At 37.3% G+C, this 18,020-nt stretch overlaps 1 protein-coding gene across 2 annotated transcripts in view; it reads right to left on the bottom strand.

Annotated features, from left to right (window-relative positions):
- Positions 1 to 5,432: 5,432 nt before the first annotated feature.
- Positions 5,433 to 18,020, bottom strand: part of PPP1R1C (protein phosphatase 1 regulatory inhibitor subunit 1C) — a 127,463-nt gene continuing 114,875 nt past the window's right edge. For both annotated transcript variants that reach the window (XM_065881089.1, XM_065881090.1), the window contains exon 5: positions 5,433 to 5,521. In XM_065881089.1, the coding sequence (XP_065737161.1) occupies positions 5,433 to 5,521 (89 nt within the window). The remainder of the gene's footprint in view (positions 5,522 to 18,020) is intronic.

Here is an 18,020-nt window from a genome sequence, read left to right as displayed (position 1 = left end):
TAACATATCTAAAGTGCTTCAGAAAGCAATCCTGGAGAAAGAAAATAACACACGATGATGGAGCTGGAGGTGATGGTGGTGATGGTATTTGTTTTGTGTTGGTATTTTTCCAAGCTCAAGTAGGAACACAGCCATGACAAGTCAGCTTCTGTTTGTTATCAACTCATTTTGCACCTGGAGGAGAAAAAGAAAATAACTAACTACTTCAGAACACAGTGGAAACATTCCAGAGAATTTAATACCATGTCATGTAAATCTCTGCAAAGGGAAAAATCTGTTAAGCATCACTTAATGGCAACAAACTTGTATGCTTAAATAGAGTATCCAATTAGTCATTTGCAGCAGGAAATTTTTCCTGGCAAGTTTCCTTTTAAATCTTAAAACAAACAAACAAACAAAAACTGATCACCATTTTTTAGATCATTTTCTAAGGATAAGTTGTAAAAGAAAACAATTGGTTACAATGCTAAGGTTGTTACCTACATACATACTATACATGCATACATACGTGTATGAGTATTTCTAACTCAGTTTTGTTCTGTTGGCTGTCAGACAAGCATGCAAAGATACACCTTTTCTCTTCTGATTCCATCTTCCCTTAATGCTGCTGCTTTCTGTCTGTTCCCACCTCTTCTCTCCTTTGCTGCTTGCCTGCAGTTCCTGAAAGAGTCAGAGGGAGAAACAAAGATCTTAGATTTAGAAGGAGCCTCACATGATCATCTGGTTACCCCTCCCCCATATCATTCTCCACATTTTTACTGAATAGGAAACTGGGTCCCAGAGTAATTAAAGAACTTCCTCAATGTCACACAGTTATGACAAAGAGGAAATGACACGCTCTGCTACATCACCTCTTTCTATTTCCTTCTAGGAGTTTATCACTATCTGAAATGATCTAATTCACTTATTAATTTACATATCTATTGACAGTCTTCAAATACTAGAATATTCATCCATGAATTTAAGGACCTTAACTATCTTGTTAACACCTGTGTCCTCAACACAATGTTTAGCATGTCATAGGCATTCATACATATTTATTGAATAGTAAACCAGAATACTGGTTTCTTGTTTCCAATGTACACTTTTATAAACTACACCAAATTATCCCATGAAAAATAGTATAGAATAATTAAGGATGTCTGAGTTTTCTAATTCACACAGCAGTGAAAAGATGCCCTCCATCATTTTCCTAAAGCTCTTCTTCCTCCGAAATTTAGTTCTTCAGAATGTTATGATAATAACATATAAAATCTAATAATTTAATTTCTTTAACAGATTTCACATTTCAGTAACATAGACATTTTTAATGATTAATGTATCTGCTGGAGCTTTGAAGACTGGTTTTTGGAATCAAAGACTTGGAAAACTAAGGACATTTCTTCCCCCATCCTCCTTCAGAGAAATCAAATGCTCAAAATTACATGTAAGCATAAACACTTTAATGTAGTTAGACAAGCTTTTCTATTATCAGTTTGCACTTTACACTGTTTGCTTTTAGATGTGGGTAAAGAAACAGAATTTTTAAATCAATACAATATAACTGGTTTATTTATGAATTCATAAATCCATATTGCGACTAAATAAACTCTGCAATACTTGCACTTATTTGCTATGACAATACTCCATACCGGTGTTTCCAAAACTTCACTCAATGGTGTATCACTTTTGTGATTTTGAGGTACCATTTCTACTATGGTTATTTAACATTTTTTTAAAAATTGATTTAAAATACACTAACACTTTAAGCTTGTCTCATCCTAAGCAACAATAGCTTAGGGGCTGGTGATTATGTATCTTTTCTAATATATAATAGTATTTATAAATATAAAAAATAAGTATAAAAATAATTTGTCCGTGGCTAACCTAAAATAATGTTTCCACAATATAGAAAGCATTGGCATAATTGAATTAAAATTTTAAATGGATGGTGTAAACTTTTTTGAGAATAGAAAATAGTCTGAGAATTTTGTTTTTTCTAAAGATGCTTACCTTGTACAACTCTGGGGTTAGAAAATCACGGTTTAATAGAAAGAACTCTGGCCTAGAATCCTGCTCTGCCCTTCTACACTCTCTGCTTCAGTTTCTCATGTTTAGGGGGACACAAAAAATACTCAGCTTGTTACTGACCAGGATTCTTGGCCTCCTTCATCAATAGAAATTGATCAGAGGCCAGACAAGAAATTCAGGCAAGGCTTTATTGGGCCACCTGCTGTGGCAGGGTCCAGCGAGAACAAACAACAGGTTCCCTTGCTTGCTGGCTACGGAGAGGGTCGGGCTCATTCCTTATATGGAATGAGGGTAGGGGTGTGTCCAGGGGTCAGGCCAGAGGGGTGGCTTAGGTGTTTTGCCCACCCCTTAGGTGGTGGTGTGTGCAGGGGGCATGTGCAGTACCCTGCTTTTGCTCCAGACTTTTCAAAAGTGGCAGTTGGGTTTTTTGGTCTCTTTGTATCTTTTGTCCAGAATTTGCCCCAACTGCCCAGACATGCAGTTGTTTTTAGTCCCATACAGTTTCTTTGTATCTTGTTGCTTGAGGAGAGGTGTGTCCAGGTGTAGGCACTGCAGCACTGCAGCAAAGGGTCCCAGGTCCCAGCCTGTCTCAAACTTATCCACCTGACTTAATCTTTCTCAGATTCAGCGTACACAATTGAAGAGATACAAGAGCGAGCGGCCAGGATGATGAGAAAAGATTGGGAAGAACTGGTGATATTTTATCACAGAGAGGAGACCACTTAGGAGATGACACCAGAGTGTTCTTCAGTATCTGAACAGCTGTGCCGTAGGAAAGGAGGTAAAGTATAGGAGAAGGAGAGAGTTTAACACACAAAAGAACAATTAGAGCTCCTTGTCTGGGTTTGGGGTTCAGCTGGAGCTATTCAAGAATTAGAGAAGCAATCAATCACTTGTCTGTGCTGTTGGAGAGGATCATGAACTAGAGAAGGTTTGGATAGATAGTCTCAAGTCCTTTCTCATTCTAATAATAATTGCACCAGTTATTAAATGCTCATTATGCTGGGCTGAACATTTTATAGGTGTTTACTTGTTTAATTTTCAAAATAATGCAATACGGGTAGGTATGATTGTACTCATTTTACAAATAGAGAGACTGAGTCTAAAAATTTGGTAGGTGTTGAATTTGAACCCAAGTCAGAGTGACTCAAACCCTGTCTACTAACTATTATATTATATTATAAATGTTGTCTGGAAAAGATAGAGGTTTTGTTTTGTTTTGTTTTGGTCAGAAACTCTCTTTGCCCATTCAGCCAAACGGAAGCCAAGTTGTCATCATGAAAAAAATTTTGTTGTAAACTGTAATTGTGTGAAAAGGAAACTGAAAAGCCATTATCTCAGCTGGTATCCTTCAAATTTCTGAGAAAGTCAACACTTTTCCAAAGGAAAACTTATGCTTTTAATTGTGATCTCTGTGTTTTGAGAGTGGAGAACAGAATAAAAGAAACCAACATTTCTGAAGGAAAACTTATTCTTTTAATTTTCATCTCTTTTCATTTTTAAGAATGGAGAACACGATGGAAGAATCCAGAAGCCATTGTGTTTATTTCCCCATGTGTTTTTTGCTGTTACAAAGTCAGCAAAAGCTTTTCTTTTGTTTGTCTGAATCCTTTTGAAAAAACATTTATAAAAATGTCTGTTCATGCGGAGGGAAGGGCAGTTTTATTTTTTAGGACCTCAGGGTATCTCAAGGGGTATCCGGGATGTTTTACAAACACAAATAATTCAAAATCACTTAAAACAAATATGTGTCTTAATCAGATTTTAAGTAGGGAGAAACTTTGAAAATCAAATAAACAGTCACAGCAGGTGGTCTAGAAACACAGCAGGTGGTCTAGAAATTTTTGGTGAAACTGGTTTAACAAAAACAAAACAAAACAAGAAAAGGCCAGGGCAAGGGAGGGAGAAGAGAAAGGAAGGCAGGAAGGATGAGAGGAAGGAAAGAAGCAAAGAAGGAAGGAAGAAAGGAAAAAAGAAGGAAACTTGGAACAAGTACTCATAAATACTTGAGATACTACTTATCAATGAGTTTTGCGTTTATTTTCTTGGGGAAAATATACTAAGGAAAATTATCATTATCTCTATTGTATTGGCTTATGGATTCACGCATTTCTTTTAATCTCTATATTATAAAACTCACGGTCAAAATTAAAAACAGTACTTTTACTTCTTTGAGTCCTGATTTTACGATCCCACGGTGGATTTTGCATTTGATTTTTTTCTTCCTATCTTAATTTACCTCTTTATTGACTTTTGAGAAATCTTTTCGTCTTTAGTTTTTTAATCCATGAAACATTTGAACTTCACTAATATCATTAATGTGGGAAGCAAATTGGGCATTCCTCCACCTCTACTAAATTATGTGGTATAGATACTTTACATTGAAATGCAATAAATAATTGTTCAGGATGCCAGAACTTTGAATTATCAAAAGCCATGTTCAGTAAATACACATGGTCTTGTAAAACCTTGCTTTGTACTGATGCTTATCTTCTCTGCCAGTTCTGTAGGGGAGAAATTATCTTTCCTTTATTTTCATAACACCCAGCAAAGTGCCTTCCTAGAGATGAACCCATAAAAAATAGTTGTTGAATTAACGAATTCATGAATTAATGAAATTTCTTATGATAATAGGAGATTTATAAAATCTAATGATTCATTAAAATGCAATAGGAAACACCCCATATTTCCAGTAATAGCCAAAAATAAGTGACAGGGGAAATTTGGCATATTTTATTTTAGATTTATAATTTTTCTTTCTTAATAACTAGTGGAAACGATGGAAAATACACCTCTCACAGCTTAAAAAATGAAGAGAAATCTGTGGTTCTTTAATCATTAACGTGTTGTTGGAGGGAAAAAGATGTTTAATATCTAAAGAGTAATACATTTTGATCTTTTGAATCAAGAAATCTGGCATTTCTCCATCATTCGGAAATAAATACCATGTACCGTTCTGTATAGAGCAACAGGATAAATGCAGATCTTAAAAGTTTCATTAAACATTCCTCTGTAAGTTAAACCCAGACGCACACTCATGTCTAAATGTATTTAATATTTATTTTTTACTTTTAAAGTGATGCTATTTACATTTGACATTAGAAGGCAAATCTTATCAGTAGGACATCAGGGATTAAGCTGGGCAGTATTAAAGTTAGAACACTCACATGTTTGCAAATGTCTATGTTGTTAGAAAGAAAATCACTGTTGTAAAATAAATACTTATTTTTTAATTGTAAGTAATATGGAACGATCTGTAGGTAGTTCTAAAGTTCCATCAAGGGGCGCTTCCCAGGAGGTGTATTACTATTTTGTGAGTGTGGAGAGCAGAGATAGAAGTCAAGCAGTGGTGTTCCGTGGGATGTTCAGAAAAGTTAATAGTTCAGTTATTCCCAAGAAGACTTCTTGCTGCAGACCCGTTATTAATGGTCCCACTGCTCTTCTCTCTCGTTCACGCCTTCTTCTTCTTCGGGGAATGCTGATTCATTCTGGCCTTTCATATGCTTAATCCCTGAAATTATAAAAATTATGCTCAATTTATTTCTGGCAGATTCACTGCTTTGCTGCAAGAGGTAAAGAAAATGAGTGGAACGTTTTCACTGGTGTATATGTGTTTTCTCCAAGGATCTCAACAATCTAATCTTATATAAACCTTTTAATTCACTGAGGAATAAAAACACACCCAGCCCAATTTCCATTCGAAACAGAATGTCTTTTATAGTAATTAAATTTTCTCCATTAAGAATTGCATCACTGCCTATTAAAAACCTGTTAACTAAAAATCTGCTCACAGGCTCTTACTGCTCCTCTCAGGAGCGAGGAGGTGTGTGCGTGCCATTTCTGTAACTTTCAAACAACAAAAGAATCAGAATACTGTTAGTCTTCTTTAGGAATCAAAACATACAGATTTGATTCTGAAACTTTTGTATTAAAAATTCTTCAATCACTTCCCCCAAAACCTACACAGAGGAAAACCATTGGCACACCTTTGCCTGATATATAGGCTATGTGACCTGGCCTCTCCCTACCTATCTGGCCTCATTTCCACCAGCCTTTCCTGCTTCCCTCTTTCACAGTAATTTGTGCTTTAACAATACTAACCTGCTCTTCCACATTACAGGTCACTCCAGGCTCCCTCAAGCCTCCATGTCTTTCTCATTCTATTCTCTCTGCCGAATAGCTTCTTCCTACTCACCCACCTGATAACCTCCCACTCATCCTGATAGCAGCTTGCCTCCTCTGTGAAGGCTCCCCCAGTTCCCCAAGTAGACCTAGCTAGGTCTTTCTCATATTTCCCCCTGCTCTTGGATCACTTTCTCTTGTATCAGTTACTTTATAGAACAGTATTTGTTTACATATTTTTCTCATTAGAACAAACTTGCTGATGTCAGGATTATGGATGGGGTTTCACTTTGGGGTCCCAGGTACAGAGCCTGGCAAACAGTAGGTGCTCATTAATATTGATTGCATAAATGATTGATGGAATTAATGAGGTGACACTTTGGTATATGTCTGGCATTTCCACAATAATGTATATTCAGATTTTTTTCAAAATTAACTCAAGTTTGGAGTATAAATCATAAGGCGACTACTACAATCATTACAAAATCATCTTTCATTTCACTTGGGTCTATTCTGTTAAAACATCATATACTAGCTGACACTCTGCATATAGTGATGTGTAACATGGAAAAGTTTATAGATTTTTATATTTTAGTAAATTGGTTTATGAGATTTTTCTAAATATTACTGAAAAACATTGCAGTTAGAATTGATAAATGAAAGGAAGTCACTGCTCATGTTTACTATGAAACAAAGAAACTAAAAAAAGGAAAAAAACAGAGTGGGTTTGCATGTACTGCAGTCAGCAACCTCAGAGTGCCATTTGGCAAGGAATGACACCCCTGGACTTGGTTGATTATCTTGCAAAAATATTTGATAAGTTGTAATAATATTTATATACTGTAATTTCATCTGCAAACACAGATCACTCACAATCACCACAGAGAGAATTTTGTTGTTAACAAGTGGAACTTATGTCATCATGTTATAGATTACACAGGAGAAAAAGAGGTCTAAATGCTAAGAAGGAAAAGGAGTTCAATGAGCATCCAATCAGTCACTCTGCCGGAGTCTTACATACCTGGGTCACTAAACCTCACAACTCCACGAGATAAATACCTGGATGGTGAAATCTAGACTTCAAGAAGATAAATGATTTGTTCAACTTTACAAGGATAGTGTGGTTCTAAAAGAAGTTCTGACACATCATAGTCCCTCAATATAGACTGACTGACTGACTCACTGACTGACTGACTGACTGACTGACTGACTGACCGACTGACTGAGTGAATGAAGCATAAAGTTCCATTGTCAGGAGACCCCAACTCATTTTCACCTTTAGCTTTTTGGATGCTAATGTAGACTCACCTATCAATCTCTAGGATTTATTTACAGTACCTACTAATCTGGTTCAAACCATCTTGGCATTCCCTCTGAAGTATTAAAGCATAGTAATCATTCAGCCGCCTGCCACTGTTTCCTGAGCTAAAATTGTCTGCACCACCCAGGATTTGCAAAGGTTCTACTGCCTCCAGGGCTCATCCCTTTTAACCTCAAAGTAACTACAGAGTAATGCAGTTGTGTTCAGACAATTTTCCTTAAATTAGGTTTAACTTAATGCCAACATTGATTTGTCTATATGAGGGAGTCAAACATTTAAAAAAATGGTAACCAAATGTCCAACTTGTTAAACCAATAATCATCCACTTCCCATACTTGACTATAGGTCTACTCACTTATTTATTTTATAATGATAACGGCCACAAAGTTATACGAGAAAGCCTTCTTTAAAGTAAAATCACTCACTTGAGCAAACCTTGGAACGGGCTTTTCTCGGTCTTATTTGAGTGTGGCATTAACTATTGCCAGGTGAAAGATTTTGATGAGGCAGGAGTAGGTGACGTCACAGAGCTGTTCTGCCGAACCTCTCTACAGGACCACAGATTCCTTGGTTCCCAAAGCAGTTTACACTAACGTCATCTTTCCATTGGATAACGGATGGTTGATTAATTCGTGTTTTGAATTTTTCTTTTCAGCAATGTTTGTTTGGTTATAGATGCAATAAATGCTGAGATTAATGTGTGAAGTCTGTGAGAACTGTCTAATAATTTTTCTCCCCGTGCCCCTCCTCCTATCCCCAAACACACATATGCCTTGTATTTAAATTTTCTTTGAAGCCTCATTCAATATTTGAGTAATTCTGGAGGTGGAGGAAAGTAACTTGCTCTGGAGGTGTTGGTGAAATTCTCAGATTCTCCTCTTCTGCCAAATGCTAACGAACACGCAGGAAAACACCTCACCTGCACGTGAACTGATTCCCAGCATGTGGCAAAGGGCCTCCTGGAGCAAGAAAAACACAGGCAGCCCTGCACTCGGGCAGAAGGCAGAGGGATCCCCAAAATGCACAGAGGCTCTTTTCTCCGTAACAAAATGAACACACAAGAAAAGGAGCCATATATAAGACAAGGATATGTGGTATGAATACATGAAGGAGTGAAGAAAATAGAGTTTGAGGAAAAGAAAGACTGAGTAAAAGAAGGAAAGGAAAAGAAAGAAATGTTGTCCCTGCACAGAACGTTATACTCGTGCTCTTCTCCATTCTGTAGATCAGGAGGTTAAATGTGAGTTGGATGAAGTTGTAAAGTGACTGAGTGAAGAATTATGAATAATTAATCCCTAAAGGGAGGCTTACATTTGGCAAACCACACATCAATATGTTTATCGGTTAATTCAGAGGGGAAAAAGGCAGGTTTATCACATTTGTAGATGACATGAAACTTGGAAGAAAAGATGACATGATGAGTGAAAAACTAGTATTCCAAAGAGCTGGAAAGATGGCCTAAGCAATTAAGGTAGAGGTCAAAGGGAGTTTTGTTTTTAGGAAGATTATTTTGGTTCTAAAAGATAGAGAATGAGGACAACCTAGATTGAGTATAGTTAGGGATTCAGGTGACCACAATTTCAACATGACCCAACAGAGTCACCTGTTTGTAGGAACAGAGCTCTTGGCAGTGTGGGTGGCATTTCTAACAGGAGAGTCAGCAGTTTAAGAGAGGAAACTTCTCTCTAACCATGTGTTGTTCAGACTTTTCTGGATTATGTTGCCCAATTCTGGATTCTGCATCTCAAGAGTTCCATCGAAGGAAGTAATTGAGATTAAAAGCAGTTTTATGAAATCTCTTCCAGAAGAATTGGATATGAAACTGCACTGTTTAGCAAAATTAAGAGAGGACAAAAGAGGCTGCCATTGAATTCCTAAAAGCCTGGAAAAAGAAATAAAATTTATCTAAGTGGCGACTGAGAGCGGCAATAGTGTCAATAGCTGACATTCATGTGGTGAGGGCAGAGTACAGATCTTCCTAGATTTACAATGGGGTTACATTCCAACAAACCCATTGAAGATATCATAAGTGGAAAATGCATTTAATACGCCTACCCTACCGGACATCATAGCTTAGCCTAGCCTACCTTAAACGTGCTCAGAACACTGATGTTAGCCTGTGGTTGGGCAAAATCATCTAACACAAAGCGTATTTTATAATAAAGTGTGGCATATCTCATGTGATTTATTGGATACCATACTGAAAGTGAAAAACAGAATGGTAGTATGGGTACAGAATGGTTGTAAGTGTACTGTATTTGTTGTTTACACTCATTACCCTGTGGCTACCTGGGAGCTGGGCTCACTGCCCCTCCTGGCATCACGAGACCATATCCTACTGCGTGTCACTAGCCCAGGAAAAGATCAAAATTCAAAATTCGAAATACGGTTTCTTCTGAATGCATATTGCTTTTGCACCATCGTAAAGGCAAAAAATCTTAAATCAAACCATTGTTAAGTCAGGGACATTTGTATGGCTCAATATAAAGAAGAAAATTTCTAAACTCTTTATGTTTGCCCAGCAATAAGCATGTGAGTGAGCTCCCCATCACTGTGTGTGTCCAAGTCAAAGCTACATTTCCATCTCAGACGAGAAGGAACCCTGGATTGAGTAGCAGGGCAGGCTCACAAGCTCACCAACCCTGAGATGCATTCATATACAAAGGAGATCTTCTTTCCTACTGAAAATTTTGCTTTACTCTGAGTACTGTAAGTTACAAAAAAGTAATTCTAACTTTAAATGACTTAAGCGGCCCAAATGCACATTTTAAAACAATTCACATCGGGAGTAGCAAATGTAAATGGATTCTTTTGTTTTCAACCACATACTTTAGAAGTTTGAAATCATTCTAAAGTCCTCTGGGGAATTTGTGGGTGTATTTTGAGAGCCTCTGACCCTCTTGGAATTCTATTTATACTTGTTTCTGTGCCTCTTCAGTGAAGAAGGTCCATAGTTTTCAGCAGAATCTCAAAGGGGTTTCTGACTCACAAATAGTTGTGAATATGATTCCTAGTCCAATCTCTTCACTTTAAAGATGAAAGGACAATTTCAGATGGCAAAGTGACTTGCTTAAATTCACACTGCAATCATAAGCTGGGCTGGGACACAAACCTCGGCCCCTAATTCCTACTGGGGGCTCTTCACCTGGGCCACCAGGACTCAATCTACCACCACTGTTATTGATCTTTTCCAAAGTTAAAACCTGAAGGAAAATGTGGTGACTCGAGATCATAAGGCTTTTTTCATTATCAAATTCTTTCAACTTATAACTGATAGATTTAGATGTAACTTTTCAGTCTTTTTTGTCATCATTGCTGTTAGTGTTTTTAATAGAGTTTGTAAGCAGGAAGATGTACAATTTAACTTTGCCCAGCAACATTCCCAGAATGGAACCAAGTTACAAATAATGTACATGTTATTAGAAAAGAAGCAATAGGAGTTAAATATAATAAAGTTCCTACTGTGTGTTGAGCAGGAGAGAGGCACAACTACAAATCAGATGGGGATGTAGGTCAGGGGTGATGGCATGCACATAAATGAAGTTATTTAATGAAGACATGTAGAATTAAAGCATTTGGGGAGTTCTGATGTGGGAAAGAAGAGCTCCAACTCAGGAGATAGTAATTTGGACAGCCGTTGACTGAGCAATACACTGGTTAGATTAAGGGAAGCAGTGAGTCTGATTTCTAAATGAGAACACTATTTGCAAAATACATTTAACAAGCATTAGTTTTCTGAAGGCCTACTGTGTACAAAAGAGTGAGTTCAGTGGCCCTAAAAGAATGATTTTTCTAATGGTTGCTTGTATATTGATCCTTCAAATTTTATCAAAAAATCATGCTAGATATACTCAAGGACTATAATTTAAGCTATAATATGGGACATCAAGTCTCCTCAGTAAAGGCCCACCATCTCTGATTGAAAATGTGCTTTGCATTTCCCAAAATGCTTTCACATGTATTTTGTTTAATCTTTTTGTCATTCATTTATAATAAATAGCTCTACATTAATATACTGAGGGTCACAGAGATCAAGTGACATATTGATTTCATCCCAAAGCTAAACACACATCATGTCCTGAACTCATCTTAAATCTATCCCTTTCTACTTCATTTGGAGTAAATTACATATAAACAGCACAGTTGATCTCTGCTCTAATACGATGACTGTTCAGTTAATATAAACTGCAAATCAACACAGGATCATTTCACTTAACCACCCATTACTTACAGAAGCATTTCTCTGCAGAAGAATAAATGTATAATGTGCTTCTCTCTTCATCATACATGAGAATAGGGGCAGCATGTTTATATGGTATTCATATGTATTCATGAGTATTATATATTTATGTATATTTTACCTATCGTATATTTTACCAAAGCTGTTGCCCAAGAGTAAAACCTAGGTGAAAGATTTAGCAGTATATGCTGAGGAGAAGATAGGGGAGGAGGTATACTTACCTGCTATCATTAGAAGTGTGAATTCAAAGAATATCTTTGGAGAGTAATCTAGTCTCACTTACCAAAATGTAAAGTGCCCACATCTTCATCAGTAAGTCTGAGGTTGGAGCCAGGCAAGAATATGTTTTTTAATTTTGCAAGGATCCTGCTATTCAGCCTAGGGTGAGAATCACTTTGATAGACTGAGTGCTTCTTTTGCTCTCTACAGCTAAGTGCCCTTCTAATACCCCCTTTCTCTTCAAAGCTAATGCATTCCATGAACTCAGAAGTAAAGTTAAATTTTTAAGCCTACACATAATGGAGCTAAACAGTGTTGGGCAATTTCACTTAAGAAAGAGACAGAATGGCTATCTCACCTGCCGGACTTGACTGCCATTGATTGAACAAAATAGCATATCTAAAATAAAGACTGCATCAATCAACAGAAGTCCGTGGTTAGCCTTGAAAGCACTAAAAATAAAATAACAAAAGGAGAGTTGCATTTAAAGCCACAGAACAAATGATGCCTGTGTTTTTTAAGTGTGTCCACAGAAGGATGTCCTGTGCTGGCATTTTAGAAGTCTGTGTCTTCCAAGGAGAGTACCTTCCTATTGAAGCAACAATAGTCAACTATTGGCTACCGTAGCCTTGAAATGCAGCAGGGCCCTATGGTCCTTCCCCCATTTCCTCAGCTTGCCTTTTGTCTGTAGAAAAACTTTAGCCAAAGAATAAGTTTAGTCAGAGAAGTGAAAAAAATGCAGTAGTAAAGGAAAGCAGTCAAACAAGACCAAATAATAATAGTTTAGTCATCAAAGTCAAGGACCTTTAGTTTCTCCTCAAGGGCTGTAGATAATATTCTGAGCCATATCCTTTGAGCTGTCTTGTAGATACCGAAACCCCCACCAGGTGGAAGAAGTTAACTACATGATGAATCAGACTGTAGCCATGACATAAGCTGCCCTAATTCTGAGAACTGGCCTCAAAGAAATGGGAACAAACCGACCCTGGAACTGAAGACTAACTGTACTTCAAACAATCAAGATGACACTGGTCAGTCCACCGCATGGCCAATTTCAAGGTGACGGTCAGAGCTGCCTGTGCTATTTCTGCATGTAGCCCCTTCCCTCCACCTATAAAAGCTCTTTCCCACTGATTGTCAGTGGGGGGAAGTCAGCCTTATGGTATTAATTAAGCCACCTGTATCAAGAATCACTTTGAACATCACTGGTCTAAATGCATCAGAGATTGTCAGATGGTAAGATTTCTCACTCCTCAAATCTCCAGTAACCCCATACTCTCTTCACACTCAGCTGATTTTCTCAGGGCTAATTGAAGTAATCATTAATGAGTTGACAACAGCATGGCCAAATCTACCAAGATATTTGAATCAGTGCCCGTATCTCTGCCTCCTCTCATAAGCCTCACCTCTCATTTTTTCCACCCCTCTTTTTCACAATATCTCTTACCCTTTCAAAGAATTCTCCTAAAATTAAGACCTCTCTTTCTTGCGTCATCAGTTTCTTCCATTCTACTAAAATAGTCCCATAACCACAACATTTCTTCCGTTTCAAGAAACTGTCTCTTGACTCCACTCCACCTCTCGTCACTGCCCCTTCTCTCTTCTTTAGAAAACTTTAGAGCAAAACTCATTATAGTATAATAAATAGACTGCATCACGTTATAACCTCTCCTTAACATACTCCAATCAAACTTCTATGTTCATCACTCCATTAATAGTTCTTGTCAAGTTTCCCCAACATACTCCATCTGGGGAAATCCAGTGGTCAGTTTCACACCATTTTAGACAAAATCATGGCAGCATTTAACATAAGTGGTCACTTCTTTTTGTTGAAACACTAATTTGACCTCAAGATGACCAAACACACCTGTTTCTCCACTTACCTTATTGACTACTGCTTCTTGGTCTTTTCAGCTAGACAGTCCTACTCATTCTCACCCTACATGCCAGCCAGTTCCAGGACCTGGTTATTGAATGTTTTCTCTATTTGTACTCACTTCCTAGGTGATCTCATCCAATACTATTGCTTTAAATATAATGTATAAATTGATGATTTCCAATTGTATATTATCAGTCCCAGTCCCTCATCTGAGTTCAGGTTCATAAAACCAACAGCCTAACTGTATTCTGACTTTTAAGTGTTTAATAGGTATCCCAAATTTAGTCTATCCAAAACATGATCTTGATTCTGTCCCCAATCTTCAAACAAAGAGAAACAAGCACCTGGCCCCTACCAACCTTCTGTTTTCCAAATCTTTTCCATCTTAGTTAACAGAATATTCTCAGGCCCAGTGTATTCTTTGCCTCCTCTTGTTCCTTTCATACTCCGCTTCCAATGCATGACCAAATTTTGAAGTCTCTACATGCAAAATTGTATCCCAAGTCTAATCAATTTTCATCAGTTCCAGCACTACCACCTTAGTCCCATCCATCACTAATCTCTACCTCGAGGACTTCAATAGCCTTCTAACTTGCTTCCCAACTTTCTCTCCTTCCACCCTACAGTTAATTCCCCAAACAATTTACAGAATAATCTTTTAAAAGATTACATTATTCCTCCGATGAAAATCTTTGATGTCTTCTCATTATCTTAAGAATGAAATTCAAATGCCTGACCATAAACTTATAGTCATTAAGATGCTTCATGATTAGGTTCTGTCTCCTTCTGAACTTATCTCCTTACAACGCTCCCTCACTTGCTTGCCTACATTGGTATTTTACATAGACCTCAAACAGCCTCAGGCCTGTCCTCCTTGCTCTCTTTACTGGATTCCTCTTCTTCTGAGGGACCCACATGTTTTTTTTCTTCACCTCAGTTGGCCAATCAGGTCTTTGCTGAGATGTCATGATTTCAGAGAAGACCACTGACCGTTCCATCTAAAACATCCCTTCTCTTTCTTTCCCTTACTTTCAGCCCACTTATGGTGATTTATCTTATTTTTTTTCCTTCCTTTAGAGCATTAGTCATTCCCTGGTGTCATATGTCTTTATTTATGGAGTTCTGGTATGCCTCCCGCTAGAATATCAGCACCATGAAATCAGAGTCAATACTCTGTTTTGTTCGCTGACTGATAGCAGAGCCCAGAACAAAGCCTGAACATTATAGATGCTTAGTGCATTTTTTTTTTTTTGCAACTCGTAACTTTTTTTTTTGATTTTTACTTTTTTTTTTTTAACATCTTTATTGGGGTATAATTGCTTTACAATGGTGTGTTAGTTTCTGCTTTATAACAAAGTGAGTCAGTTGTACATATACATATGTTCCCATATCTCTTCCCTCTTGCGTCTCCCTCCCTCCCACCCTCCCTATCCCACCCCTCCAGGCGGTCACAAAGCACCGAGCCGATATCCCTGTGCCATGCGGCGGCTTCCCACTAGCTATCTACCTTACGTTTGTTAGTGTGTATATGTCCATGCCTCTCTCTCGCCCTGTCACAGCTCACCCTTCCCCCTCCTCATATCCTCAAGTCCGTTCTCCAGTAGGTCTGCGCCTCTATTCCTGTCTTATCCCTAGGTTCTTCATGACATTTTTTTTTCTTAAATTCCATATATATGTGTTAGCATACGGTATTTGTCTTTCTCTTTCTGACTTACTTCACTCTGTATGACAGACTCTAGGTCCATCCGCCTCATTACAAATGGCTCAATTTCGTTTCTTTTTATGGCTAATATTCCATTGTATATATGTGCCACATCTTCTTTATCCATTCATCCGATGATGGGCACTTAGGTTGTTTCCATCTCCAGGCTATTGTAAATAGAGCTGCAATGAACATTTTGGTACATGACTCTTTTTCAATTACGGTTTTCTCAGGGTATATGCCCAGTAGTGGGATGGCTGGGTCATATGGTAGTTCTATTTGTAGTTTTTTAAGGAACCTCCATACTGTTCTCCATAGTGGCTGAACCAGTTCACATTCCCACCAGCAGTGCAAGAGTGTTCCCTTTTCTCCACACCCTCTCCAGCATTTATTGTTTCTAGGTTTTTTGATGATGGCCATTCTGACAGGTGTGAGATGATATCTCATTGTAGTTTTGATTTGCATTTCTCTAATGATTAATGATGTTGAGCATTCTTTCATGTGTTTGTTGGCAGTCTGTATATCTTCTTTGGAGAAATGTTTATTTAGGTTTTCTGCCCATTTTTGGATTGGGTTGTTTGTTTTTTTGTTATTGAGCTGCATGAGCTGCTTGTAAATTTTGGAGATTAATCCTTTGTCAGTTGCTTCATTTGCAAATATTTTCTACCATTCTGAGGGTTGTCTTTTGGTCTTGTTTATGGTTTCCTTTGCTGTGCAAAAGCTTTGAAGTTTCATTAGGTCCCATTTGTTTATTTTTGTTTTTATTTCCATTTCTCTAGGAGGTGGGTCAAAAAGGATCTTGCTGTGATTTATGTCATAGAGTGTTCTGCCTATGTTTTCCTCTAAGAGTTTGATAGTTTCTGGACTAACATTTAGGTCTTTCATCCATTTTGAGCTTATTTTAGTGTATGGTGTTAGGGAGTGATGCTTAGTGCATTTTAAGTAAAGAAATGACTAACTTCAATCTCACTTTCTTTAAAAATATTCCCTATTCAACATATAAAGACTTTTCAACATAGCCAAATTTTTTTTCAGATAAATGAACTTCTGCTCAATCCCTTTAAGTCACATCTCCTATAATAAATAGAAAAGGTAGATTATTTTTGGCCTGGAGTTAGTTTGTTCTTCTCAGTCTCCTATAGTATTTTAGATTACCACTCTAGACTCACTTAACAATTATGATTCTGAAACTCCACCTAGTCCAAGAAAATAGGCAGTAAATCTTAAAGATGGAAAGGAGAAATTGTACTTTCTCCAGTATATAATGTTCTGATCACCAAACACAGTTAATTAATCCCATTGGGTACATGGCTTTCACAATATAAGTAATGTAAATGGATTTGATTAAGTATGTTGGTCTCCTCAGTGATTCTCCTGTAACTTAAAATTTTCTTTTATGGGAAAGTATTAATCCTGATGAGTTGATAGTTACATGCAGTCTCAAAATCAGCTCAGTTCTCTCCTATCCTGAGGCTGTTTCCCTCCCCTTTTCTCTGCGGAGGGCCTCAGCTCAGTTTGTTTCTCATTACACAGCTTGCTGGCCCTGGCTGCCAGGAAGCTTCTGAATGACGAGATTGTTCTGTTTTATCCTCCGCCTGACCCAAGGACTTGCAGTTCACACGCTGAGCTTTGCAACTCTTGCTCTGACTCTGCTTTTTTTGCTCAGATTTACCATTGTTCTCATAGGCATTCTTGTGCACAGGCAGTTTTACTCTCTGACCATCCCTTTAAATAATAGCAATTCATTGTATCACCATGGGGCTCGCTGACCTACTTTCTTCTTTGATTTGCTGCCCTACAGTTGGTCTGTTTTACTTGTCTCCCACGTGTAAAATCACAGTCTCTCTTCATTTTACATAGATCTTTAACAAACTCTCCTTGGATGAGCTGATACCACTTCTTTTATTTCTTTTTATTTCTTTTCAAATTTTGATTTTATTAAGAATACTTGATGCAAAGGAGCAATTATATACTCAAATTCTATAGTGAGTAGCCATTTTATATTTACATGAAGAAGGAATAATAGTAGTAACATTTTTGCTTAAAATGGTAATTTTCTGTTATTTCTGCCCTATAATATTTAAATGTAATAATTAGGAAAAATATGTGTTTACTTACCTAATTTACTCAGTTTCTCAACACATGAGTATCAGTTACCTGCGAAAATTTTTTCAATACCAAAATTAGAACACTCCAACCCCGCTCAGACATTATAAATTAATTGCCCTGAAACCACGGCTTTTGAATTTCCAAATTCTTCTCTTGAAAGCAAAAACAATCTTACTTTCAGTATACATACATTGCATTCAATTTACAATCACCTTTGTCTTAGAAAAATTCTAAAATTATTAATAAAAATTAATGTAAGCTTTTTCAAAAACCCTTGTTGAATTTCATTGTTTCAGAGGCAAAATTCTCTTAAAGTATGTTTATGGCTTAGCACACCCAAAATTATTTGAAAGTTTTTCAGTTTGTTCCCTTAACTTACTGTGTATCTAGTCTGTTTACCTTTTCTTAGATATTTATT

This window comes from Phocoena phocoena, chromosome 7 (assembly GCF_963924675.1).
Source record: "Phocoena phocoena chromosome 7, mPhoPho1.1, whole genome shotgun sequence".
NCBI classification, from domain to species: Eukaryota; Metazoa; Chordata; class Mammalia; order Artiodactyla; family Phocoenidae; genus Phocoena; species Phocoena phocoena.
This window is presented reverse-complemented; position numbering and strand designations above follow the sequence as displayed.